The sequence below is a fragment of the Callithrix jacchus genome, chromosome 5, assembly GCF_049354715.1.
Source record: "Callithrix jacchus isolate 240 chromosome 5, calJac240_pri, whole genome shotgun sequence".
NCBI classification, from domain to species: Eukaryota; Metazoa; Chordata; class Mammalia; order Primates; family Cebidae; genus Callithrix; species Callithrix jacchus.
The window spans coordinates 155,610,013-155,637,067 of record NC_133506.1 but is presented as its reverse complement, the minus strand read 5'-3'; the positions used below and the strand labels follow the sequence as shown (position 1 = coordinate 155,637,067).

At 40.8% G+C, this 27,055-nt stretch overlaps 2 protein-coding genes across 4 annotated transcripts in view; one reads left to right on the top strand and one right to left on the bottom strand.

Annotated features, from left to right (window-relative positions):
- The window catches only part of CCNA1 (cyclin A1), a 78,437-nt gene that overhangs the window by 32,983 nt on the left and 18,399 nt on the right, over positions 1–27,055 (bottom strand). The window contains exons 2-5 of one of the 2 annotated variants that reach the window (XM_078375587.1): positions 25,120–25,232; positions 12,940–12,991; positions 10,585–10,733; positions 3,098–3,256 (exon numbers count right to left, since the gene is read on the bottom strand). In XM_078375587.1, coding sequence (XP_078231713.1) covers positions 3,098–3,256; positions 10,585–10,733; positions 12,940–12,991; positions 25,120–25,215 — 456 coding nt within the window. In that variant the 5' untranslated portion in view covers positions 25,216–25,232. The remainder of the gene's footprint in view (positions 1–3,097; positions 3,257–10,584; positions 10,734–12,939; positions 12,992–25,119; positions 25,233–27,055) is intronic. The other variant, XM_054256768.2, reaches the window with a different exon arrangement.
- The window catches only part of SPART (spartin), a 64,947-nt gene continuing 55,821 nt past the window's right edge, over positions 17,930–27,055 (top strand). For both annotated transcript variants that reach the window (XM_078375584.1, XM_035302486.3), the window contains exon 1: positions 17,930–17,998. The gene's annotated coding sequence lies outside the window, so the exon portion shown is untranslated. The remainder of the gene's footprint in view (positions 17,999–27,055) is intronic.

Here is a 27,055-nt window from a genome sequence, read left to right as displayed (position 1 = left end):
GGTCATATTTTGGTAAAGTAGCTGTGCTGTGTTGGAGGTTCCCTTCCTTGTCAAGACTGTTTGGATTCTCCGAAGCCCACAGGCTGGAATGACTGAGTTGTCCAAACAACAGCAACCGGGTGTTCCAGGTTCTGGCCTCCCCTGCCCCAGGAATGAGGGAAGAGGCCCTGGAGGCGCAGTGGGCTTACCGTTTCTATAAATATTACGGACCCAAAGAGTTTTGCAGAGAGCAATTTATTTGGCAGAGAGTGAGAAGTAGAGAGAACTCTCATGCTGTTGTGGGAGGGGATTCCAGAGAGGGAAATCTGCACAGGTAGAGAGGGAGAGACAGCTCCTACATTGCTATGGGGCAGGGGATCTGAAGAAGGAGTCCACACAGGTAAGGGGCATGGAGTTTTAACTTTGAAGTTATTCCCACCCCATTCATGTTCTTGTCCGATGAGAGGAGTTCTTTTAAACTTCCTCTGGAGTGATTGATTTTTGACTCTGATGCTGGATTGTCTGTTGGGCCCAGAACAGAGGACCTTTCTCACAGAGTTTCTTGCAGGCTTTTTTTTTTTTTTTAAACAAAGGAGCACACCTGAAATTTTAGCTAGCCCTTGAGGGAAAGTTAGACAAAGAAATCTAGGTTCCCGGAGAGGGAGGTGGATGGATTCACAGCTGCTATAGAAAAGCCAAAATATAGGGCAGGTTATTTGAAGAATATTATTTGTTTTTGTGTTTTACCAAACTAGTTCTCAGAGAAAAGGAGTTACTTAATGCTGTATAGACTAAATGTTTATGTACCCTCAAATTACTATGTTGAAATCCTAACTTCCAAGGTGATGGCATTAGAAGATCCAGTCTTTAGGAGGTGATTAGGTCATGAGGGAGGAAACCTGGACGAAACTTCATGAATGGGATTAGTGTTCTTATAAAAGAGACCCAGAGATCTCCCTCACCCCTTCTGCTCTGTAAAGACACAATGAGAAGACTGCCACTATGAATGAGGAAGCAGGTCCTCACCAGAGACTGAATCTGCTGGCACCTTGATTTTGGAGTTCCCAACCTCCAGAACTGTGATAAACAAATGTTCATTGTTTACAAGGCACTCACTCTATGATATTCTGCTGTGGCAGCCCAAATGGACTAAGACACTTAATAACCACGTCTTCTCCAAGACTCTTGTGTGATGGAAGTATTCTTCCAATTATTCTATTTTAAATACAAATTATTTAGGAAAGACAAATTAGCCTGAAAAGACGTCAATTAGAGCGATGTTGGAAATCTTAAAAGGTCTTCTAACTGAGCAAATAACAGAGACAAAGACTTTTAGTACAGATTTGGTAATTACTCTTCCATTAGGACTTTCAAATTGCAGTGTTGGGATATGGATAGAAACAAGATTATTAAGATCCGTTTTTTTATAAAGCAATTCACGTTTGCTTTGTGGAGATAACAAATGTGTATCTTATAGGGCAATGAAAAACAATTTTTCTACTGTTAAACAATTGGCTGCTTTGTTTTTGAATAAAATTCACAATTATAGTATCATATGCCAATTCAAAGGTATTTTATCTTTTTTTTTTTCTTTGAGACGGAGTTTTGCTCTTGTTACCCAGGCTGGAGTTCAGTGGCGCGATCTCGGCTCACCGCAACCTCCACCTCCTGGGTTCAGGCAATTCTCCTGCCTCAGCCTCCCAAGTAGCTAGGATTACAGGCACGCGCCACCATGCCCAGCTAATTTTTTGTATTTTTAGTAGAGATGGGGTTTTCACCATGTTGACTAGGATGGTCTCGATCTCTTGACCTCATGATCCACCCGCCTCAGCCTCCCAAAGTACTGGCATGAGCCACCGCGCCTGGCCCCAGGTATTTTATCTTAAAAGTTGTTTTATCTCAAAATACTACAAATTGGAAAAAATTAGATGGTTCCAATAGTGGCTCTTCCAGTAATGAAGACTCCTATGTGAAGATATCAGTGAAGAATTTGAGTAAAAATATTTCTGAAATGAGAATATTTCAAAATTGACACAGTTTTGTAATATTATTTCAATATTATTGTATAACCAGATTCATATTAACTAGCTGAAGTAAACATTGACTATTTTGTTAACATCCATTATGCTCATATATTCATGCTGACCAAAAAGCTTTTTTGAAACTAGAGAACCAGCTCATATTTAGGATTGCCTCTTAATCAGCATATATATTATTTAAAAAGATTAGCTTTCAGTAATTATCCTTGAGGTCAGATCCATAAATAGCATAGTCTGTGTTTATACTAAATTGCTTTCTTTTCCCTTTGTATTATTGTGTGAGAACTAATATACTAATACAGATTTTCATGGAGCAAATGCATCATCAATGTAGTTAATTTTTGAACGCAAGCAACCCAATACAGTACCGTATACACAAAGGCCTGTTTAACAAAGATCTCCCTGAAGTCATTTGGTGGGTCTTACTTAAAGTGCATCACAAAGGATTTATGGGATCTTTGGCAAAGAAAGGTTTCTTCTCAATCCGTGGGGTGAGGACAGCCAGAAAAGTAAATGCTAGAAGACCCTGGTCAGAACCGCTATCTGGAAAGGACCAGATCTGCTCACTGTATTGTATTGGAAAAGAACTACAGCGCACCCACCTGTGCAAACTCAGGTCATACCATAAGCTGTCTGTGTGTTAACTTTTTTATGCTGAATTAGATGATTATGCTTTTTATGCATTTTAATTAAAATATTGTTATATCTCTATTATAATGAAACTAAGGAAAATATAGTTTCTTTTCTTTTTCAATGTAATGTTAACATTTAAAACAAAAATTTGTATTTTGGCTTATAGGCAGTGACTATGTCTACATATTTTATTTGTCCAATTCTTTTTTTTTTTTTTTGAGATGGAGTCTTGCTCTGTCACCCAGGCTGGAGTGGCATGATCTCGGCTCACTGCTGCCTATACCTTCCAGATTCAAGCAATTCTCCTGCCTCAGCCTCCCGAGTAGCTCGGATTACAGACATGCACCACTTCACCTGGCTAATTTTTTTGTATTTTTAGTAGAGACATGGTTTCACCATATTGGCCAGGCTGGTCTCCAACTCCTGACCTCAGGTGATCCACCTACCTGGGCCTCCCAAAGTGCTGGGATTGCAGGCATGAGCCACCGTGCCCAGCCAATTTGTCTAATTCTTGGCTTCTTGTTTCCTAGAACAATCATAAATGCACTATTACTCTTTCTCCACGGTGTCCAAAGTCTTAGGAATAGCAGATGGTCAGCAGCTTTCTGTGGAAAGACAAAAGCAATTACTCATTTCTGAAAACAAAGGGAAGTATGTTTTCTATTTTCACTAAATGTGACTGGTGATTTACTAATTAAATTTCACTTAGATAACATTAGACAATAATTTATTATTCAAAATAAGTAGATATCATTATTCCTCTTTGAAATGAAGAATCAAATTGAAATTGAATAACTGTCCTGAATGAGGATGACTTTTCAAAAAGGCCTAAGATCTCTTTAGAATTGGTATAAGGAACATGAATTAGTATGACCGTTGGTTAGGACAATTAAAGAATGTTTCAGGATTAATTAGATATGAAGCTTAGTCTTTGCAGCTATTCTGAATCTTAGTGATATTCTGCTGATACCATTTGTTGAAATATGCCACCCACTTCAACTCTTATTGGTCTCACTGATAGACTGAGTGCTGACAGCACTATTTAATTCTGTGTTATTACTCAAGTGAGTCTAAGGATTGTAAGACTTTTGTGGAAATTATATAATTATCCTTCAAGCTCTGGGTAGGTGAATCTTTTACCTTATGGGAACATGCACTCTTCAACAATGAAAATATTTAAAAGGTGGTTAAAGTTTAATAAAACTGTCCAGTCAATGAGATGAGTGTCTTTAGAGATAATTTCCCTTGCCAGATTTTTGAAGTAATTTAAAATTTATTTTCTTTTTTTTGAGACGGAGTTTCGCTCTTGTTACCCAGGCTGGAGTGCAATGGCACGATCTTGGCTCACCGCAACCTCTGCCTCCTGGGTTCAGGCAATTCTCCTGCCTCAGCCTCCTGGGTAGCTGGGATTACAGGCACGCGCCACCATGCCCAGCTAATTTTTTTTGTATTTTTAGGAGAGATGGGGTTTCACCATGTTGGCCAGGATGGTCTCGATCTCTTGACCTTGTGATCCACCCGCCTTGACCTCCCAAAGTGCAGGGATTACAGGCTTGAGCCACCGCGCCTGGCCTAAAATTTATTTTCGAATATTTATCTGCAAAGCCTTTTCAGATCCACTTACATCAAGGAGATACCATGGAAACTCCAAGAAAAATAGATTCAAATATTTGGAGGCTTCAGGGATTTTGTTGTTATTTGCTTTGGGGGCAAAGAAAAGCATTCTAGAAAAGGCAGCAAATTACAAAAGTAACGTATTATCTAAATTTGCTTTGAAAAGAAAATAAAAAGGGTATGTCGTGCTGTTTTGATGATTATCTCTCTTAATTACATGGTCTTCTGGAATTCCAATGCCATATTATAAACAGGGAGAGTAGCTGACAAAACACGTATATTTGGGATAAACCACTGCTCAAAAATAAAGCTGATAGTATCTCTCTCACTTTTGTTTTTAACAATGATTAGATGAACGTGCTTGTTATTGAATTTAACAAAAAAATCATGTTTACCTACTAATACCCAGAATAAGGGAGACAAGATGGCTAAGACAGTCTGCCTCTGGCAATAGGGCAGTCGGGTTTTGTTTTTAAAGTTTCCTGCAACCAAACACTTAGATACCAGACAAATTTCACAAAAGTCATTTTAAGCATGTAGTAGACATTGTACAAGAGTAAGCGCATACCTAGGGGTCTTACATAAAGAGGGGATTAAAGAGCTAGTCTAGTTCTGAAGCCTCCACTGACCTCAAGGTATTTGATTAGCAAAAGCTAGAGCTTTGTTTCCTTAATTCTTCTTCTTCTTGTTCTATAGAATTGATTTATCACCAAGCACCCTGAAAGTCTAGTTTCAGTTTTCATGTTTACAGACAAAGAGCTTTTCTCCCTGATATTAGAATCTCCCTCAACTCCCCGGGAGTTCTACATATGCTCAAGTGCAGAGGCTGGCTCGTGGGACTCTGCTCATAGCTTCCCTCTGGACCCATAGGGATGAGTTAGTGGTTCCCCAAAGTAAATCTAAACAAGATATTCCTGGAGATGTTTTTGGTACATCTGTTGCTGGACTCTGTCATGGAAACTGATGGAGAACTCCTAGAGAGTTATAAATATTTAACAAAATATTTATACAGAAAGTAGCCAGTTTTCTTCCATTTAATAGCAGTCTTTAAAAATAAGGTCTGCCATCTAACAGGTGACATACCCTTCACCAAACTACTGAAAAGAACTGAATTTGTATGAAACATTACAAATTAAGATATGAGATGTGGGTTGTGCTAAATGGCTTTTAAGGAATAACCCGCTCCTTTAGTCTAAGTATTTTTCAAGGAAGATACATGTTGGCCAAACACAGCTTAAACAGTTCTGCTGTGGACTAATTTCAGTGTATTAATACATGTTCATACTCATGCATCATTGCCAACTTTCTTTAACAATATAAGAAGGTACATGTTTTACAGTGCTAACCCAACACTTCAATTTAAGCAATGATATTTATTACTAATGGTCAAACTGTACAATTTGTCTTATGACTATCATATCCATATTACCCTATTATAAACCTCTTCCCAATTACTTTCATCATGTACGAAATAGTTTTTATTTTTGTTCTTTACCAAAAAATGCTATGAAAATACAACCTGACTTCATGTGGTTTTAAAATCACAACTTCTGATTTATTTCTATATTTAATATAAGATTGTCTAGGAGTTATTCCATGTCGAAGACTTTAGTTCCTTTTAGTGATATGGCATCCACTGAAACACTGACTATTCCTACGCAAAAACACCTCAAATACAGCAAAAACAGCCTTGAATTGTAATGACTATTCTGGAGCAAAAAGGAAAAAGACTTTTGGCCTGAACAAAGCTGAGTTAGATTCCAGGCCTCAACAAACATTAGTACACTCAAAGGACTCTACTCTTTTGCTCTGGGTAGAAAAGAAGAATAAAAACTGCAAACTCTCACCTGAGAATCTTTACTTATTTATTTTTATTTTTTTGAGACTGAGTCTTGCTCTGTTGCCCAGGATGGAGTGCAGTGGTGCAATCTCTGCTCACTGCAACCTCCACCTCCTGGGTTCAAGCAATTCTCCTGCCTCACCCTTCCAAGTAGCTGGGATTATAGGCACCCACCGCCATGCCTGGCTAATTTTTGTATTTTTAGTAGAGACAAGGTTTCTCCATGTTGGCCAGGCTGATCTCAAATTCCTGACGTCAGGCAATCCACTTGCCTCAGCCTCCCCAAATGCTGGGATTACAGGTGTGAGCCACTGCACCCCACCAGGATCTTTCATAATAACCCCCACTTGGATTTATGATTCAAATTATACCACCTGCAGCATCCAGGAAACCCTAAAAATTTTTAAAAGTACCAGATGGGTAGTATCTTGGAGTACCTGGTTAAGGCACCAAAAGATTTCAGATTTGAAATTATCAAATAGATAATAAAAAATAAATGTTATAGAAGCCAGGTGTCCATTTCAATGCGATTCCTCCAAAGGTATCAAAAATATGAAGAGCTCATAGTCAAGGACCAGAAGGTTTCAGAAAGGAACCAACCGTGTAACTTCTAAAACTGAAAATACTATCACTGAAATCAATTCAGTAGATGGGCTAAACAGCAGAATAGACACAGTTGAAGAGCAATTTATTGAAAGCAAAGACAGAACTGAAGAAATTACACACATAACAGGATAAAGAGGCAAAAAGACAGAAATCATAAAAGAGAGATTAAGAATCATGGAGGATAGAACAAGATAATTTGATATAACTTGGAGTTCCTGAAAGAGGGCACGAATAGAATAGGGAAGAGACAATATTTCAAAATATAAGAGTTAAGCCACTGAATTTACAGCGGTGAATTTTATGTTATGTGAATTTCCAGGATGGATTAAAGGCATCCATCCTTTAGACTCGGGAAGCACAACAAATTCCAAGTAGGATGAATAAAAAGAAATGTACTACTCAGACACCAGCTGGGACAGCCAAGGCAGTGCTAGCATCACCCTTCCCCTCACCCCAGGCTGCACAGCTTGTAGCTCCAAAAGAGACCCCCCTTCCTTTGCTTGAGGAGAGGAGAGGGAAGGGTGGGGTGGACTTTGTTTTGCATCTTGGATACCAGCTAAGCCACAGCAGGATAGGGAACCAGACAGAATCGTGAGGTCCTCGTTCCAGGCCCTAGCTCCAGGACAACATTTCTAGGCAAACCTTGGGCCAGAAGGGAACTTGCTGCCTTGAAGGAAAGGAGCCAGTCCTGGCAGCATTCATCACCTGCTAACTGAAGAGCCCTTGGTTCCTGAATAACTGACAATGATACCCAGATACTACATCAAGGGCCTTGGGTGAGCCTTGGAGATATGCTGGCTTCAGGCGCCAGCATGGGCACAGCAGGGAAGAGACCAAGTGGGCTCTTGAGGTCCCCAATTCCAGGACTTGATTCTTGGAAGGCACTTCTGGAGGTGCTCTGGGCAAGAGGGAAGCCCACTGCCCTAAAGAGTGAGTCCTGGGCCAGGCAGCATTCACCACAAGCTGACTTAAGAGCCCTTGGGCCTTAAGGAAACATTGGCTGGTAGTCTAACAGGACTCCTCATGGCCTGTGGTGATGGTGGCTACTGGGCGAGGCTACTCTGCCTTTGGAAAAGGGAAGGAAGAATGGGAAGAACTGTGTCTTGTGGTTTGAGTGCCAGCTCAACCATAATACAATAGAGCAGCAGGTAGACTTCCAAGATTTTTGACTCTAGTCCCTGACTTCTGGATGGTACCTCTGAATCCACTTGGGGCCAAGGGACCTCACTGCCCTGAAGGGAAGGACAAAGGCCTGGCAGGCTTTGCTACCTGCTGATTATAGAGCCTCAGAGCCTCCAGTGAACATAGGCAGAAGCCAAGGAGTCATTACAGCAGGCTGTGGGTGAGACCCAGCTTCACGTCTGACCCAGTGCAGTCATAGTGAGGATAGCCACAGGGGTGCTTGTGTCACTCAACCCTAGCTTTAGGTGGCTCAGAACACACACACACACACACACACACACACACACACACACACAGAGAGAGAGAGAGAGAGAGAGAGAGAGAGAGAGAGAGAGAGAGAGAGAGAGACTCTGTTTGTTTGGGAGAAAGTAAGGAAAGAGAGCAAGAGTCTCTGCCTGGTAATCCAGAGAATTATCCTGGATCTTGTCCAAGATCATCAAGATGGTACCTCTATGAGTCCATAAGAACCATATTGTTACTGGGCTTGGGGAGCTCCATAAAGTAGATACACCTTAGATCACAACACCCAAGTCCTTTCAAATTCTGGAAAGCCTTCCCAAAAGGAAGGCTACAAATAAGCCTAGACACTGACGACTACAATAAATACCTAACTCTTCAATGCCCCGACACCAAAACCATTCAGGAAAACATGACCTTGCCAAATGAACTAAACAAGGCATCAGGGGCCAATCCTGGAGAAACAGATATGTGACCTTTCAAGTGGAGAATTCAAAATAGCTATTTGGAGGAAACTGAAAGAAATTCAAGATAACACAAAGAAAGAATTCAGAATTCCATCAGATAACTTTAACAAAGAGATTCAAATAATTAAGAACAATCAAACAAATTCTGGAGCTGAAAGATGCAATTAAGGATGTATGAGAACACTTAAATAGCAGAATGGATCAAGCAGAATAAATAATTAGTGAGCTTGAAGACGGGCTATTTGAAAATACGCAGTCAAAGGAGACAAAAGAAAAAAGAAAAAAAAACAATGAAGCCTATAGGCCTCTTTAAGGACATTAACTCTTAGATTTGTCCTTTAGTGGCTAAAAATAAAAATCTAAAAATAGCCACAAAAGGACAAATCTAAGAGTTATTGACCTTAACGAGGTAGTAGACAAAGAGATAGAAAGTTTATTCAAAGGGATAACCACAGAGACCTTTTAAAACCTATGGAAAGATATCAATATCCAAGTACAAGAAGGTTATAGGACACCGAGCAGATTTAATCCAAAGAAGACTACCTCAAGGCATTTACTAGTCAAACTCCCAAAGGTCAAGAATAAAGACTCCTAAAAGCAGCAAGAGAAAGAAACACAAATAACATACAATGAAGCTCCAGTACATCTGACAGCAGACTTTTCATCGGAAACCTTACAGGCCAAGAGAAAGTGGTAAGACATATTTTAAGTGCTAAAGGAAAAAAAAAAGATTTTACTCTAGAAGAGTGTATCCGCTGAAAACAAACTTAGACATGAAGGGAAATAAAGATGTTCCAAGACAAAGCAAACAAAAGTTGAGGGATTTCATCAAGACCAGACCTGTCCTACAATAAACGCTAAAAAAATACTTTAATCAGAAAGAAAAAAATTAATGAGCAATAAGTAATCACCTGAAGGTGTAAAACTCACCACGCAAAGCTGGGGTGGCTGGCAAGATGGCTCATTAGCAATTCCTCTTGTCTGTAGCTCCCAGTGAGATCAATGCAGAAGGCAGATGATTCTGCATTTCCAACTGAGGTACCCATCTTATCTCTTTGGGACCGGTTAGACAGTGGGTGTAGGCCAAGAAGGGTGAGCAGAGGCAGGGTGGGGCATTGCCTCACTCAGGAAGCACAAGGGGTAGGGGAACTCCCTCCCCTAGCCAAGGGAAGCCATGAAGGATTGTGCCATGAGGAACTGTGCACTCTGGCCCAAATACTATGCTTTTCCTATGGTCTTCACAACCCAGAGACCAGGGTATTTCATTGGGTGCCTACACCACCAGGGCCCTGTGTTTCAAGCACAAAACTGCGCAGCCATTTGGGCAGACACTGAGCTAGCTGCAGGAGGTTTTTTTCATACCCCATTGGCATCTGGAACACTAGCGAGACAGAACAGTTCACTTCCCTGGAAAAGGGCTGAAGTGAGGGAGCCAAGCGATATATCTAGCGGATTGCACCCCCACAGAGCCCAGCTAGCTAAGATCCACTGGCTTGAAATTCTCACTGCCATCACAGCAGTCTGAAGTCAACCTGGGATGCTTGAGCTTGGTGGGGACAGGGGTGTCCACTGTTACTGAAGCTTGGGTAGATGGTTTTCCCTTCACAATGTAAACAAAGCTGCCAGGAATTTCAAGCTGGGCAGTGCCCACTGCAGCTTGGCTAAGCCCTTGTAGCCAGACTGCCTCTCTAGATTTCTCTTCTCTGGGCAGGGCATCTCTGAAAGAAAAGGCAGCAGCCCCAGTCAGGGACTTATAGATAAAACTCCCATCTCCCTGAGACAGAAAACCTGGAGGAGGTGGCAACTGTGGGCACAGCTTCAGCAGACATAAACATGCCTACCTGCCAGCTCTGAAGACAGCAGCAAATCTCCCAACACAGCACTCAAGTTCTGCTAAGAGATAGACTGCCTCTTCAAGTGGGTCCCTAACCCCCATGCCTCCGGACTGGGAGACACCTCCCAGCAGGGGTGGATAGACATCTCATACCGGAAAGCTCCAGCTGGCATCTGGTGGGTGCTCCTCTAGTGTGAAACTTTCAGAGAGAACAGGCAGCAATCTTTGCTCTTTTGTAGCCTCTGCTGGTGACACCAAGGCAAATAGGGTCTGGAGTGGACCTCCAGCAAACTCCAGCAGACCTGCAGCAGAGAGGCCTGACTGTTAGAAGGAAAACTAACAAACAGAAAGGAAGAGCATCAACATCAACAGAAAGGACGTTCACAGAGAAACCCTATACAAAGGTCACCAACATCAAAGACCAACATCATGGTAGATAAACCCATGAAGATGAGGAAAAACCAGCATAAAAAGACTGAAAATTCCAAAAATCAGAATGTATCTTTTCCTTCAAAGGATCACAACTCCTCATCAGCAAGAAAATAAAACTGGACAGAGAATCAGTTTGATGAATTAACACAATCAAGGAAGCTAAGAACCTTGAAAAAAGGTTAGAGGAATATCTAACTAGAATAACCAGTTTAGAGAAGAACATAAATGACCCGATGAAGCTGAAAAACATAGCACAAGAACTTTGTGAAGAATACACAAGTATCAATAGCTGAATCAATGAAGTGGAAGAAAGGATATCAGAGATTGAAGATCAACTTAATGAATAAAGTGTGAAGACAAGATTAGAGAAAAACCTGTTTTTGTCAAACCTGACAAAAACAAGCAATGGGGAAAGGATTCCCTACTTAATAAATGTTGCTGGGAAAACTGGCTACCCATATGCAGAAAACTGAACTGGACTCTTTACTTACAACTTACACTAAAATTAACCTAAGATGGATTAAAGGCTTAAATATAAGCTCTAAAACCATAAAACCCCTAGAAGAAAGCCAGGCAATACCATTCAGGATATAGGCTTCATGACTAAAACACCAAAAGCAATGGCAACAAAAGCCAAAATTGACAAATGGGATCTGATTAAACAAAAGAGCTTCTGCACAGCAAAAGAAACTACCATCAGAGTGAACAGGCAACCTACAGAATGGGAGAACATTTTTTCAATCTATCCATCTGACAAAGGGCTAATATCCAATATCTACAAATCACTTAAACAAATTTAAAAGAAAAAAAATCCCATCAAAGGTGGGCAACGGATATGAACAGACACTTCTCAAAAGAAGATATTTATGTGGCCAATAAACGTATGAAAAAAAGCTCATCATCACTGTTTATTAGAGAAATGAAAATCAAAACCACATTGAGATACCATCTCATGCCATTTAGAATGGCGATCATAAAAAAGTCAGGAAACAATAGATGCTGGAGAGGATATGGAGAAATAGGAACACTTTCACACTGTTGGTGGGAGTTTAAATTAGTTCAACCATTGTGGAAGACAGTGTGGCAATTCCTCAAGGATCTAGAACCAGAAATATCATTTGACCCAGCAATCCCATTACTGGGATTATAAATCATTCTACTATAAAGACACATGCACATGTATGTTTATTGCAGCCCTCTTCACAATAGCAAAGACTTGGAACCAACCTAAATGCTCATCAATGATAGACTGGATAAAGGAAATTTGGCACATATACACCATGGAATACTATGCAGCCATAAAGAAGGATGAGTTCATGTCCTTTGCAGGGACATGGATGAAGCTGGAAACCATCATTCTCAGAAAACTAACACAGAAACAGAAAACCAAACACCACATAGTCTCACCCATAAGTGGGAGTTGAACAATGAGAATGCATGGACACAGGGAGGGAAATATCACACAGCAGGGCCTGTCCAGGGTTGGTGTGGGGGGTAAGGCAGGGATAGTATTAGGAGAAATATCTAATGCAGATGATGGGTTGATTGGTGCCATAAACCACCATGGTACGTGGATACCTATGTAACATCTATTTGAGGAATGGCAATAAAGAAGGGTTTATGTGTGAATGAACAAAAGAAAAAGAAAGAAAGAGAGAGAAAGGAAGGAAGGAAGGAGGGAGGGAGGGAGGGAGGGAGGGAGGGAAGGAAGGAGGGAGAGAGGGAAGGAAGGAAGGAGAGAGGGAAGAAGGGAAGGAAGGAAGGAGGGAGGGAAGGAAGGAAGAAAGGAAAGAAGGAAGGAAGGAAGGAAGAAAGGAAGAAGGGAGGGAGGGAGGGAAGGAAGGAGGGAGGGAGGGAAGGAAGGAGGGAGGGAGGAAGGGAGGGAAGGAAGGAAGGAGGGAAGGAAGGAAGGAAGGGAGGGAGGGAGGGAGGGAGGGAGGGAGGGAGGGAGGGAGGGAGGGAGGGAGGGAGGGAGGGACAGTGGAGTGAGAAAGACTTTTTAAAAGTTGTTGCCCCACAGTCTGAGTCATATCCCTCTAATGTTCTTTATCAACTAAAAATAAAGAATGTACTCACTTTTAAAAATTGCTCTGGCTGCTGAATTCTGCCTCTGGAACATGACTTTGCTCTAAAAATAAGCAGATAATCCCTAGATGTATAAGGGTTGCATGATCATGATCATTGTTATTATTATCAGTATTTATTCATATATTTGGAGCCCAGCACCCGAATCCAGGAGATTGATACTACAGGATGAAGGAGTAAAATTGTCTTCATGGGCAATAACATTTTACCTATTTAGAAATACTATTCTGGTTTACATGGTCTGGCACCTTTCAAAAGAGTTGAGTTTCTCCCCTGGTCTTAAGTGCCAGAGGCTCCAGCTGGATGAGGTATGTTGGTCATTAACCATCCTCTCTGGAAAACTAAGTATGTGTCTGGATTTAATGGTGGTGGGACTCACTCAATATGTGGGGAAAGAGGATACTTCTGGAGAATCCTATTATCTCATAAGCAGTAAAGGCAAGAAAGGACTTGACAGCTATTCTCTCCGTAGGCTACCTCCCTTGCCTTCTCTGAGACTATGTCATAGGACAAGGGATCAATCCTTAATGCTAACTGTCTCAGCAATTCCATGGTAAGTGTATACCATTACATCACAAATTGCAAAAAGTCTTATCTAGATTTACCAAACAGATAAGAACAACGGTTTCAGCTTTGAATGGATCCAATTCTTAGTAGCTTCTCAGAGGAGTTGTTTTTAAACAGCTTCAACTGTTTAAAAGCCGTTATCTTCTTGACTATCCATCAAAAAGTTAAAAAAACAATCAAACCTCTGTTTGATTTTGCTCAAGGTTACAACCAAGTGAAAAGCTAAATTTAGAATAGAAACAAAACCAAGAAGTAGATCAGTTCACAAAAGTCACATAATATCACCAGCTCTATAAATAAATAATATTCCTGGCCAGAGTAACTAATTAGGAAGTATCTATCTTTGCATTACAAATGGCAATAGAAATAAATCAGACATTTACACATACAAAAAGAATGACCACTCTCATGCCTCTATCTAATTAAATTAAACATGGCTCGGCATGGTGGCTCACCATCTCTAATCCTAACACTTTGGGAGGCTTAGGTGAGTAGATACTTGAGCCCAGGAGCTCAAGACCACCCTGCGCAACATGGCGAAATCTCGTCTCTACAAAAATTAGATGGGTGTGGTGGTGGGCACTGTAGTTCTAGCTATTCAGGGGCTGAGGTGGGAGCCCAGGAGGTCACTGCTGTGGTAAGCCCAGAACCTGAGCCCAGGAGGTTGATGCTGTATTGAGTTCCCACTACACTCCGGCCTGAGTGACAGAGCCTATCTTAAAAAAATAAACAAATAAGTAAATAAAAAAACATAAGAAATTTACAAAAATTAAAATTCTGGTCTCCACCAATCTATACTAGTAGAAGACACAGAGTAACACTGTAGCTCCTGCCCACAGTCATAATTCACAACACAGCTTCTACAGTCAAGGTAATGTGTCAAGTAACTTTTTTTGTGACAGTAGAATCTCTTTAGTAAGTGTATTAGTTCATTTTCACACTGCTGATAAAGACATACCCAGGACTGGGTGATTTATACAGGAAAAAGGGTTTAATGGACTTACAGTTCCATGCGGCTGGGAGGCCTCACAATCACGGCAGAAGGCAAGGAGGAGTGAGTCATGTCTTAAACGGATGGCAGCAGGCAAAGAGAGAGCTTGTGCAGGGCAACTCTCCCTTATAAAACCATCAGATCTCGTGAGACTTACTATCACGAGAACAGCATGGGAAAGACCTGCCCTGTGATTCAATTACCTCCCACCAGGTGCTTCCCACAACACATGGGGATTCAAGATGCAATTTGGGTGGGGACACAGCCAAATCATATCAGCAAGATATTACAGATATTTATTGAAATGTGAAGTGTCAAAAATATCATTAGTAAGCAGCTTTTAAAAAAAATTATTTGACGTAGTCGAGCCATTTTAAAGAGAGGCTTGAAATTCTATCTAGGCTAATGAGACCTGAAGCTCAGTCATCTTCACCCCAGACACACACACATACACATACATGCAAAAACATACCACATGCTATAAACATATGTGCAACTCAAAAACAAAAGTTGTAGATAACTGTGAATGGGAAAGAAATGCCTAATGCCTGTGAGGGTCAAGAGTGGGCTAAACTTGGTAGGACTGAGATAGGTGGCTGGCTTCCGCAAGCAGTTTGCAAATGAAAATTAGATCTTTTCGACACCAGAGGTGAAATTACCCAGAACCATCAATCACCAGCAACAACAGCAGCAGCCTTCTGCTTCAGGCCTCCTAAGTCTTTTCTTCCTGCCAAATGCCAACCCCTCTGTGTGGGTAGAAAGGGAGATGGGAAGGAGCAGGCAGGTAGCAGAAGGCAGTGCTGAAGAACAGATCTTGCTTCCTCACCTTGAGAGAAGACTGCTAATAAGCCTTCATAATCATTAGTTAGTTTTAATGTTGGCACTCTAACAGAGATTAAGTCACGTAAGTATCTTTTTAAAATTGGTTACAGTTTTTATTTAATACAAATAAGCACTCTTTCCTCTTTATGTGCCATAGCATACACTTCCCAGAATAATTTATTCTACAGATCCCTCTCAGAAGAAAAGAACCTTAGAACAAATTGTCAAGGAGGGGTTATTGAAAAGTATTTTCTATAGTTAGTATAAAGTTGTTCTATGTTAATAAGAACTGTCTACCCAAATATCACAAAATAAATCTGTTTACAGAATCCTTTCTTCTACAATTTAAGGCTCATATCCTGCTTAGGGCAAAGATGGAAACTTGGTACAATTTTACTATGCTGCATCTCTATTAGCATTAACTGAATGCACTGCAAAGCCTCCACCTTGTCACACTGAGTTGAGTGGCCTCTCAACCTTCGTTGCGTGCATGTGTGTGCGTGTGTGTGTTTTCTGGGTGTTGCTGGGTTTTGGGCTGCAGGGCCATGCTTAGCTCCCCTGAGAGGATGTTTCTACAAGCTCTTGGTCTTTCACTCACCCAAGAATGGGAGAGGAGACCAAGGCACAGTGTGCTCGTAAAGTAAATACCAGACTCAAAAAGTTTTTGTAGAAAAGTGATTTATTTAGGCAGAGAGAGCAAAAGGAGAAGGAGAGAGAAACAGCTAGCTCTCACACTGAGTCAGAGAAAGAAAAGCCACTCTCACACTGAGTGAGAAGGGTTCCCAGAGGGGGAAAACCAGAGAAGGAAAGCTCCTTGCACACTGAATGAGAGAATCCAGAAAGATGGAATCCAGGAGAGGAAAGACAGCTTCCACATTGGATGGAAGGGGACCCCAGAGGGGCAATTTCAGGAGAGAGAAAGACAGCTTCCACGAAGGGAGTGTTCATAGAAGGGGATCCAAACATGGAGTCCAAAGAGTATGGAAGAAGGGGACTTTTAACCTGGGAGGAACTCCTACCTACTCCAAGACCACTGGCCAATGAAAGGAGTTCCTTTGAACTTCCACTGGAGTGACTGACCTTTGGTTCTTACAAAAATTTAAAACAAAGACCGTTAAATCTCCCAGATGGAAAGGCATGGGAGGGGGGCATGGCGCTGGGAAGTTCCCGCCCTTAAAACTACACCCCCCTTGTGGACCTGGGAGGAGAACACATTCCCTCATGGGCATGCAGAATTTCTGGCAAAGAGTTTTGGACCACAATGGCTGGGGGATTAAATGGGAATGCGTGCTGGTGGGAGTTCTTAATCTGCCACAAAAATGAAATTAAGCAAAGGGGAAATGTCATGCTAGACGTTAAAATGCAAGTTTCACAGCGGCTGGAAATCCTTGCAATGAAATAGTCAGGGAACCAAGGAATCAGTAGGCAATCAATTAGTAATAGATGGAAAGTGCTTTGCCACAAAGAAAAACACCACTGCCATCTCAATTTAGTGACAACTGACAAACGGTAGAGGGAAGAAACTATTGCCTGAGGAGCACCATGACTTTAAGGGATTAGATAAGAACATACATTGGAGATACTGTACACATATATATACAGAACATACACACATAGAGAAGATGCACACGGAACACACACTGGAGTCTCCTTGGAAGCTGTGCTACCAAGCAGTAGTTTCCAAAGTGTGGTCCCAGACTGGCAATATCTGTGTTACTTGGAACCTGTAAGAAATGTTAATTTTGGTACTCCACCTTAGTTCTAGCAATTTTAAAACTCTGGGTTGATGCCCAGCAACATGCATTTTAACAAATCTGCCAGCTGATTCTAATGCCTAAAGTTTGGGAATCACTGGAATTATGTTTCAGTTAGACTTGCATTTCCAGCTGCTTCATCTACATGCAAGGGGTGTGTGTGTGTGTCTGGTGTATGTCTAAAATGTTTTAAAAGGATATTAATCTTTAAATTTTTGCTTGTTTTAATCCAGCGGTGTTAAGAAATACAAAACTGGGGTCAATAAGTAGAAATAAGTAAGCTAAAATGATAGAAAAAGACCAACAGAAAGATAAATAATTCTTTATTATCTCTTTGGTAATAGTCAAGTGTGAGCCCCTTGAAATTCTACTGATGTAAAAATCGTATTTGTTTTCATTTGGAAGGAGCCTTTGGAACCTCTGCTGCCACCTTCTCATTTTACAGGTGAGGACCTGGACGGGGTAAGGTTTTATTGACCTGCCAGATTAGATGGCAAGTTCATGATCCTGGGTCTGAGGAAGAGAGATCTCAGATAAAAGTTTAAATTGAGTAGATATTCTTGGTTTGGGAGAAAAATAAAGTGCTTATCCACATTTTGTGAAGTTATGTGAATCATTTAAGTTGTCTTCCTCATCTCCGGGCTCCTGCCAGAGACTGGTGCTAAGACGCGCATGGTTGGAGGAACACACGCTCTCTTGGGAGGCGACGGCCCAGCAGATGGATCGGCACCACAGACCGTGGCCCCAGCTGCAAGGCTGCCTTTGCCAGGGGAATGAAAGACTCTTTTCACTCTTGTTTCCTCCCTTCCCATGCCAGGCTCAGCACCAGCACCAGCCCCCACACTCCGTCTGTGCATGCCTTCTTCAGTCCTGGAAGGAAATCATAAGTGATTTGCCCCAAAAGGATTGCTCTTGAGTGAGTAAAGAGATAAACTTTATTATCATTATTAATCACTACTGTTTTATTTATGCTGTGTAATAACCTTCCTTTCTAAAGGTATTGGGCGGGGCCGGAGGAGCTTTATTTTTAAGGGCTGGTTTTCTGTTCCATCCCTGACCAGGCCTCAACATCGTCAAAGTTCTATTGTGTATTTTAAACTTAACAGAAAGTTCAATTCAACAGAAAGGCGAAGGTATGGAGAGTCACGCCCGAGATCTCCATGGCTTCACTCTTCCTACAGTGTGGAGTTCACTGTCTTACACAAAATGAAGGCTTCATAAATATTTGGTAAATTACTGAGTGAATGTGAGAGGGCAATGAGTGAAAATGACATCATAAAGCAGACCAGAGAGAGAGTTCCTGAGAGTTGACTCCTTTGTTTCTTTATCTGTAGGAGTAAAGGCAGTCTATGGGCATGGAATTACATTAAAGTCCCCCTGAAATAAAGGATGGAAACCTGATCTTTATGTATTTCCAAGCCTGGGCAGAGAGATCTTCCTGTATTTTCTTGGGGGGAAAGTACATTGGGTTTGGAGATGCTCCAAACGAGATTCCAGGCAGTCATCAGCAGCTGGGATAAATCAGTTATCAATCTAGATTAAAATTTAAACTCAAGGGAGGGGAGCATTACACACTGGGGTTGGTGGTGGGGTGCTAAGGGAGGGACAGCAGGAGCGGGGAGGCTGGGAGGGATAACATGGGGAGAAATGCCAGTTACAGGTGACAGGGGGATGGAGGAAGCAAATCACCTTGCCAAGTACGTACCTATCTAACAATCCTGCATGATGAGCACATGTACCTCAGAACCTAAAGAATAATAATAATAAAAAAAAAGACCTACTCTTTGGTAGCACAACAGATTAACTACAGACAATAATAACTTAATGGAATATTTTTAAATGAAGAATGTAATTGATTTATAAAAAAAAAAACAGAGCTAACAAAAAGGAATTAATGAAACCACAGTAAAATTTGGAGACGAAATTGTGTTAAATGCCATTGTACTTCGCTGTCTGCTAAGATCATTATATATGATCATGAAGAGTACAAGACTAACATATCAGTTAGAGGACAGTTAGGACCATATTACAATACTCTTGATAACTCTACTATTTTTTTCAACTACCGATTCTGATATGCCTTTTAAGGGACTAAATTAATTAATATGTTTTTTCATTTCGCCTGGCCTCTTGCTGTTTAGTTTTATAAAAATTGAAATAGATAAGATGATGACACTTGGAAGAAGGATGAGAGGCAAATGACCTTGGAAGGAAACCAATAGCTGATTTAATTTTTGAGAAAAATAGTATTATTTAAAGAAAATGTTCTGCAATTTTTTTTTTTTGAGATGGAGCTTGCTCTGTCACCAGGCTGGAGTGCAGTGGCATGATCTTGGCTCACTGCAACCTCTGCCTCCTGGGTTCAAGCGATTCTCATGCCTCAGCGTCAAGAATAGCTGGGAATACAGACATAGACTACCACATCCAGCTAATTTTTGTACTTTTAGTAGAGATGAGGTTTCACATGTTGGCCAGGACAGTCTCGACCTCCTGACCTTGTGATCCGCTTGCCTCGGCCTCCCAAAGTGCTGGGATTAAAGGAGTAAGCCACCATGCCCAGCCAATTTATTTTTTAAATTGTTATTATTTGTGCTCAAAAAATGTAGAATGAAATATATTAAGCTTTTTAATATTAGCCTTAGTAATGACTAATTGGAAAAATGTAAAACATGTCTATAATACTGGTAGCTTCACTTTTCTTAATACTGAATTTACCCATAGTAACCAACTGATTAAACCAGCAAGATATCTTAAGTTCTAGCTAACAGTATGACTTCCATGCAATCTACTAGGAAAGGCAGCTTTCTATCGGCAGGGTTTTTTCTTTTTCCCTTTTTTTAAAATTGTACTTTAAGTTCTGAGGTACATGTGCAGATCTTGCAGGACTGTTGCATAGGAACACACTTGCCATGGTGGTTTGCTCTCTCCATACCCGTGACCTACATCAGGCATTTCTCCCAATGTTATCCCTTCCCAACTCCCCACCCCCGCTGTCCCTCCCCTAGCCCCCCAACCCCCAACAGACCCCATTGTGTGACATTCCCTGTCCTGTGTTGATGTGTTCTCATTGTTCAATGTCTACCTATGAGTGAGAACAGGTGGTGTTTGGTTTTCTGTTCTTGTGTCAGTTGGCTGAGAATGATGGTTTCCAGATTCATCCATGTCCCTACAAAGGATATGGACTCATCCTTTCTATGGCTGCAAAGTATTCCATGGTGTATATGTGCTACCTTTTCTTTGTCCAGTCTACCATTGATGGGCATTGGGGTTGATTTCAGGTCTTTGCTATTGTAAACAGTGCTGCAATGAACATACATGTGCGTGTGTCTTTATAATAGAACCATTTATATTCCTTTGGGTATATACCCAGTAATGGGATTGCTGGAATTTCCATTTCCAGGTTCTTGAGGAATCACCACACTGTCTTCCACAATAGTTGAACTAATTTACACTCCCAACAGTGTAAAAGTGTTCCTATTTTTCCATATCCTCTCCAGCATCTGTTGTCTCCAGATTTTTTAATGATCGCCATTCTAAGTGGCATGAGATGGTATCTCAATGTGGCTTAGATCTGCATTTCTCTTAATGACCAGTGATGGTGAGCATTTTTCATATGTTCTTTGGTCTCATAAATGTCCTCTTTTGAAAAGTGTCTGCTCATAGCTTTTGCCCACTTTTGAATGAGTTTGTTTTGTTTTTCCTGTAAATCTGCTTTAGTTCTTTGTAGATTCTGGTTATTAGCCCTTTGTCAGATGGGTAGATTGCAAAAATTGTTTCCCATTCTGTTGGTTGCCAATTCACTCTGATGATTGTTTCTTTTGCTGTGCAGAAACTCTTAAGTTTAATTAGATCTCATTTGCATATTTTGGCTTTTGTTGCCATTTCTTTTGGTGTTTTAGTCATGAAGTTCTTGCCTATGCCTATGTACTGAATGGTTTTGCCTAGGTGTTTTATGGTGTTAGGTTTTATGTTTAACTATTTAATCCATCTGGAGTTAATTTTAGTGTAAGGTGTAAGGAAGGGGTCCAGTTTCTGCTTTCTGCACATGGCTAGCCAGTTCTCCCAACACCATTTATTAAACAGGGAATCCTTTCCTGATTGTTTGTTTTTGTCAAGTTTGTCAATGATCAGATGGTTGTAGATGTGTGGCGTTACTTCTGAGGCCTGTGTTCTGTTCCATTGGTTTCTATCTCTGTTTTGGTACCAGTACCATGCTGTTTTGATTACTGTAGCCTTGTAGTATAGTTTGAAGTCAGGTAGCATGATGCCTCCAGCTTTGTTCTTTTTGCTTAGGACTGTCTTGGCTATGCGGGCTCTCCTTTGGCTCCATATGAAGTTTAAGGTGGTTTTTCCATTCTGTGAAGAAGGTATATGGTAGCTTGATGGGGATAGCATTGAATCTATAAATTACTTTGGTCAGTATGGCCATTTTCACGATATTTATTCTTCCTAACCAGAAGGATGGAATGTTTTTCCATCTGTTTGTGTCCTCTCTTATTTCCTTGAGCAGTTGTTTATAGTTCTCCTTGAAGAGGTCCTTCAAATCATTTGTTAATTATATTCCTATATTCTCTTTGTAGCAATTGTGAATGGGAGTTTGCTCATGATTTGGCTCTCTGTTTGCCTGTTATTGGTGTATAGGAATGCTTGTGATTTCTGCACATTGATTTTGTATCCTGAGACTTTGCTAAAGTTGCTTATCAGCTTAAGGAGATTTTGGGCTGAGACGATGGGGTCTTCTAAATATACAATCATGTCGTCTGAAAATAGAGACAATTTGAATTCCTCTTTTCCTAATTGAATATCCTTTCTTTCTTTTTCTTGCCTGATTGCTCTGGCTAGAATTTCCAATACTATATTGAATAGGAATGGTGAGAGAGGGCATCCTTGTCTAGTGCCAGTTTTCAAAGGGAATGCTTCTGGTTTTTGCCTGTTCAGTATGATATTGGCTGTGAATTTGTCATAAATAGCTTTTATTATTTTGACATATGTTCCATCCATACCTAGTTTATTGAGAGTTTTTAGCATAAAGGGCTGTTGAATTTTGTTGAAGGCCTTCTCTGCATCTATGGAGATGATCATGTGGTTTTTGTCTTTGGTTCTGTTTATGGGATGGATTATGTTTATAGATTTGCATATGATGAATCAGCCTTTTATCCCTGGGATGAAGTCTACTTGATTGTGATGGATAAGCTTTTTGATGTGCTGTTGCATTCAGTTTGCCAATATTTTGTTGAAGATTCGATGTTCATCATAGACATTGGCCTGAAGTTTTCTTTTTTAGCCGTGTCTCTGCCGGGTTTTGGTATCAGGATGATGTTGGTCTCATAAAATGAGTGAGGGAGGATTCCCTCTTTTTGTATAGTTTGGAATCATTTCAGAAGGAATGGTACCAGCTCCTCTTTGTATGTCTGGTAGAATTCAGCTGTAAACCCATAATAAGGAGGGGTAATAATATATTGGCTGGAGAATCACTGAAATTTTGGAGAATATTTTATTTAAGTGATTAATAAACATGATCTCAATATATTCTCTCTCTACCTTTTTTTAATGGTCCTTCTTCCTCAGAAGCCTTCCAGATTTGTTTGTGTTCATTTGGAAGCTCATTTATGCCTGGTTTGAGCAAAGGACACACCTGTGTTGTTGTTTATTTCTGTATCTCAGCAGCTCATATAGTGTTTAACATGCTGAAAGGGAGAAAGGAATGAACAAATGAAAGAATTGTATTTGCTGTTGACATGTTTAAAAGATGCCCAACTGTTTCCCTGAAAGAAAGTGATAAGCCTTAAAGTTTTATAGCCATGATTATTTCGATAGGGGCAAAGGTTTACTAATAATAATGTATGCATATTGAATCCTTTTCTTATTTATATTTAGCTCTAAAGCATGTTGCAATGAGAACAGAGAACACACAAATAAATCGTGTGCCTTAAATTTGCAGAGGCAAATGATTATCCATCATGTTTTGAGAACATATAATTTTTTAAAAGCTTAGGAAAAATAATTTTAATATTTGTACCTATTACTTAGACCAAAAATTCAGACATATTTTAATTGAGCTAGAGGGCACTGTGCCAGATGACTGAACCATCACACAGTGAGTGAGAAGATATAACCAGTGAATAGAAGCCCTGCTTCCCTCTCACTTGCTTAGGTAACAAGGTTGGGAATACACTGCCGTCTACCTCCCTGTTTGCTACAGATCTCCTGTTCCAAGAGCAGCTTACAGTGCTTTTTTCATCCCAATTTAACTATTTTAAGTTTTTTTTTTATGGCTTTAAGGAAAGGAGAGTTTAATAGGTAAGAAGAAAGGGAAAAGACAAAAGGAAGAAGCTCCCTGGTACAAAGAGAGGGAAGCAGGCTCCAAAGCCAAAAGAGGAGGTCCCCACCTGCCGGGATACTAGCCAGGTATATGTGCAAAGGCTGGAAGAGGCAGTGCTTTATTTGCATTGGGCTCAGGGGATTGGTTTGACTAGGCATGTCATTCATGTAGCCCATGAAAAAGCTGACCCTCCCAACCTAGCCTTTTAATATGCAAATGCGGGGAGCCACGATGTTCTACATACATGGAGATATGTGGGGGCAGCCATGTTGCCAGGAACATGTGGGGAAAGGGCAAGAAGGCCGTAGAATCTCCATGTTTGGGTGGACCCTGTTTCTAATGGCCAACATTTATATATCAAAGGTTGCCGGCCTGGCTCTAAGAGCCAGGGCTTTAATATAAGAAACTTTTCTGGAGATGCTTTAAAAAATGAAAACTTCCTATGAATCTCTTTTCCTACAACATTTTCCCCTGTGGAGATGCCACACTAACTGCTGTTAGGGGGTTTTGGGGCGTCAACTCTTTCTGGCTACTTCCTGCTGAAAAGGGGCACTGAATGGGGAAGAGCAGCTAGGGCTCCTCCTGGGGTTGATCTAAGGGTCCTCAGAAGAATGGCATGTCCAGGTGTTGTTCAGTTTACAGCACCATTTGGAGTTTGATTGCTTCCGTCTGATGACTGAATTTCCTTTCCTGTCCCATGGCTCTGATGAGTGGAGGAACACCAGGGTTCTTGGTCCTCACGCCAATTTAGATAAAGTAACATGGACGCGTGTGGAGTGGTTTTAAGGAGTGGAGAGTTTAGCAGACAAGAAAGAAGGAAGAAGACAGAAGGAAGAAGCTCTCTTGTACAGAGACAGAAGGGGGGGCTCTAAAGCCAAAAGAGAAGGTCCCCCAAGATTTTTATAAATGCATGTATTTTTACACTCTTATAAACGAATAATTTTTCAGAATGCAGCTGCACTCAAAATTTCAGCTGAAAAGTGAGTTGAGTATTATAAACGGAGTCAGCACTTTGCACATAACAGGTGTGCAAATATTTGATTGATTCATTGAAACTGCTGAACCAGAAATTTGTTTCTATACAGGTGGGAAGTTGAAATAGGGAATGAAATATAAACTCATCTCTGAATTATTGAGGAAGTGTAGAGGATAGAGGGAGGTGTACCAGGTAAGGGTGGTGGTGCTAATGGTGGTAATAGTAGTGTGATAATTTTGATAGAGAGACAGAACAAGACTCCATGGAACGTCTGACATTTGAGATGGATCTAATAAGCAAAGAGTTGTGAAATAGAAAGTCTGTTCCACAACAGCTGAAAGTGTGGCAGAGCTGGGGAACAGAAGATGTAAAGAGAGAGGAAGAAAAAAGAGATGGGGCTGAGTAGAGAAGTCAGACCAGATTTGAGGGAGGGCCTTGAACTCCTCTCGAAAGCATTTAGGGTTCTTTTCCGGGCACTATGGAGTCATTCAAGGTTTGTAAGCAGGAGAGTCAAATGAACAGATTGTGTTTTAGAAAACCCTGGTCACAGATAAAGAAAGCATTAGCATAGAAAGACCAGAGAGAGGAAGCTACTGCAGGAATCCAGGTGAGACATGATAAGTCTGACAGAGTGGTGGTGGTGGTGAGATGTGTAAAGACATTTTGAAGGTTGAATTTGCAGGATTTGGTGGTTGGCTCTGTATGAGAAGGGGTAAAGAGACTGAGGATGAGCTCTTACCTCCAACATGCTGGGCGATCTAGAGTGAGATGATAGGTCTTTAGTCCACCCATGCATTCCACAAATATTCCAGCTCACCTGTTCCGTTGCAGACATTGAATTAGATGCTGAAGCTATGGAGATTAAAAAAAAAAAAAAAGATATGGTCATTGTTCTAAAGGCATCCAAAAGTATATACAAATTAAAATTCCTCATCCTTACAAAGTCAAAAAACTAAAGATAAAGCTGGACAAATATTTCAAAATATTTCAACATACATGACCACTATCTTCATCTATGCTCTTTAGAGAAGTGGGTAAGTATCAATAGGCAGTTTACAGGAGCAGAAATCCAGTAAGAGAAACTCGGCTTTACTAATAATCTAAGAGATTTGCAAAAGCAAAACAAAATGAATAACATTTTGGGGAGAAGTCTGGAAGATTAATGAAAAAGAATAATAATGACATAGTAACATATTCCAATTTTACAGACTAGAACACGCACACACACATGCACATACAAACAGCAGGAAAAATGAAAAGTATATATACCAAACACTTAACAGTGGTTCATCCCAGAAAATGGGGTCGCAGTTCTGGTAGTTTTTAATTATTCTTTGTGCTTTTCTTTTGGCATTATATTTCTTTTTATTTACTTTAACCATATGTTGCTCCTATAAGCTAAAAGTAACCAAAAATGCAATTTCTACTTTGGATAAAATGATGAAGAGAGCAGCATGCAGAGGAGATGGGAGGAGAGCAGTCCTGGCAGCAGAAAGGCACGTGGAAAGGAGTAGGAAGTGTGGAGTGTTTGTGGGAGCCCCTAGCAGTTCAGCATCATGCAACCTCCACTGTCAGAGGGGACAGCCCTGGGGAGTCATGCAAAACATGTTTAACTCTTATCCTGAAAGGGACCAGGAACCAGTGACAGCTTCAGATCAGTAGAGAGACATGGTCCCATGCGCAGATCCCTCTGGGGTGAGTGTAGAGAACAGATGAAGGGGGCTGGTTAACAGCAGAGAGGTCACACAGGAGACCTCTGTTAAAACGCAGCAGGAGGTAATGAGCCCCCTGTGGCAGGACATTTGTGTTCCTTGATTGCCTCGGTGTAAAATCGCGGAGAATAGCATTTATCTAAAGGCCGACAGATTACGAATCTAGTGAAGGTCAATTTTCAGGGCCCCCCACTTGCACTAGCCCAAATATTTACTTTGGTAAATACTAATTCTAATATTTGTAATCTTCTGTTCTTTTTCTTTAATGGCCCTGAAACTACACAAGTTTCAGGCTTCATGACACTTGAACCTATTTCTGACAAAGTGTGTGCCCGCCTGCTATCAGAACAAAGTGAGCTGACCCCTCTAGCGGGTGTGGGACAGCATCTGCCATGCAGACCTGCTCTAGGTGTGTTGGCTGTTTTTAGTATGTGGAGGTGAATTAGGGGGACCGGATGCTTCTAAGATGATCCCTAGGAATTCTGACTTGGGCCACAAGGTGTTAATCCCCCAAATAGAGATTATTTAGTTTAAAAATGAAGAAATACAGGTTCAATTTTGGCTATTGGAGCCCACTGTGCAGATAAAATAGTGGGTGTCCAGAAGTAAGCTAGGATATGGTGAGGTACGGAGCTCAAGAGAGGTTAAGATTATACATTTGAGATGTATCAAAATAGAAAAGATAGTTACAGTCACCATTACTGATAAGAGGGTCCAGGGATGATGTGAAGAATGAAAACAGAATAGCGTTCAGGACAGAATCCCGGAGAACACCCACTTTTAGCAATCAGGAAGATTGTGAGGGTGGTTCCATGAATCTATACACAGATATGTAAAACTTTATGTTACTGTATATCCTCCCCTACCCCCCAAAAAAACAGAGCATGTAAAAACTGTAAAAGCAAAATAAGGCCTGTAGTTTAGTTAAAAATACATACCAATGCTAGTTTCCTGGTTTTCATT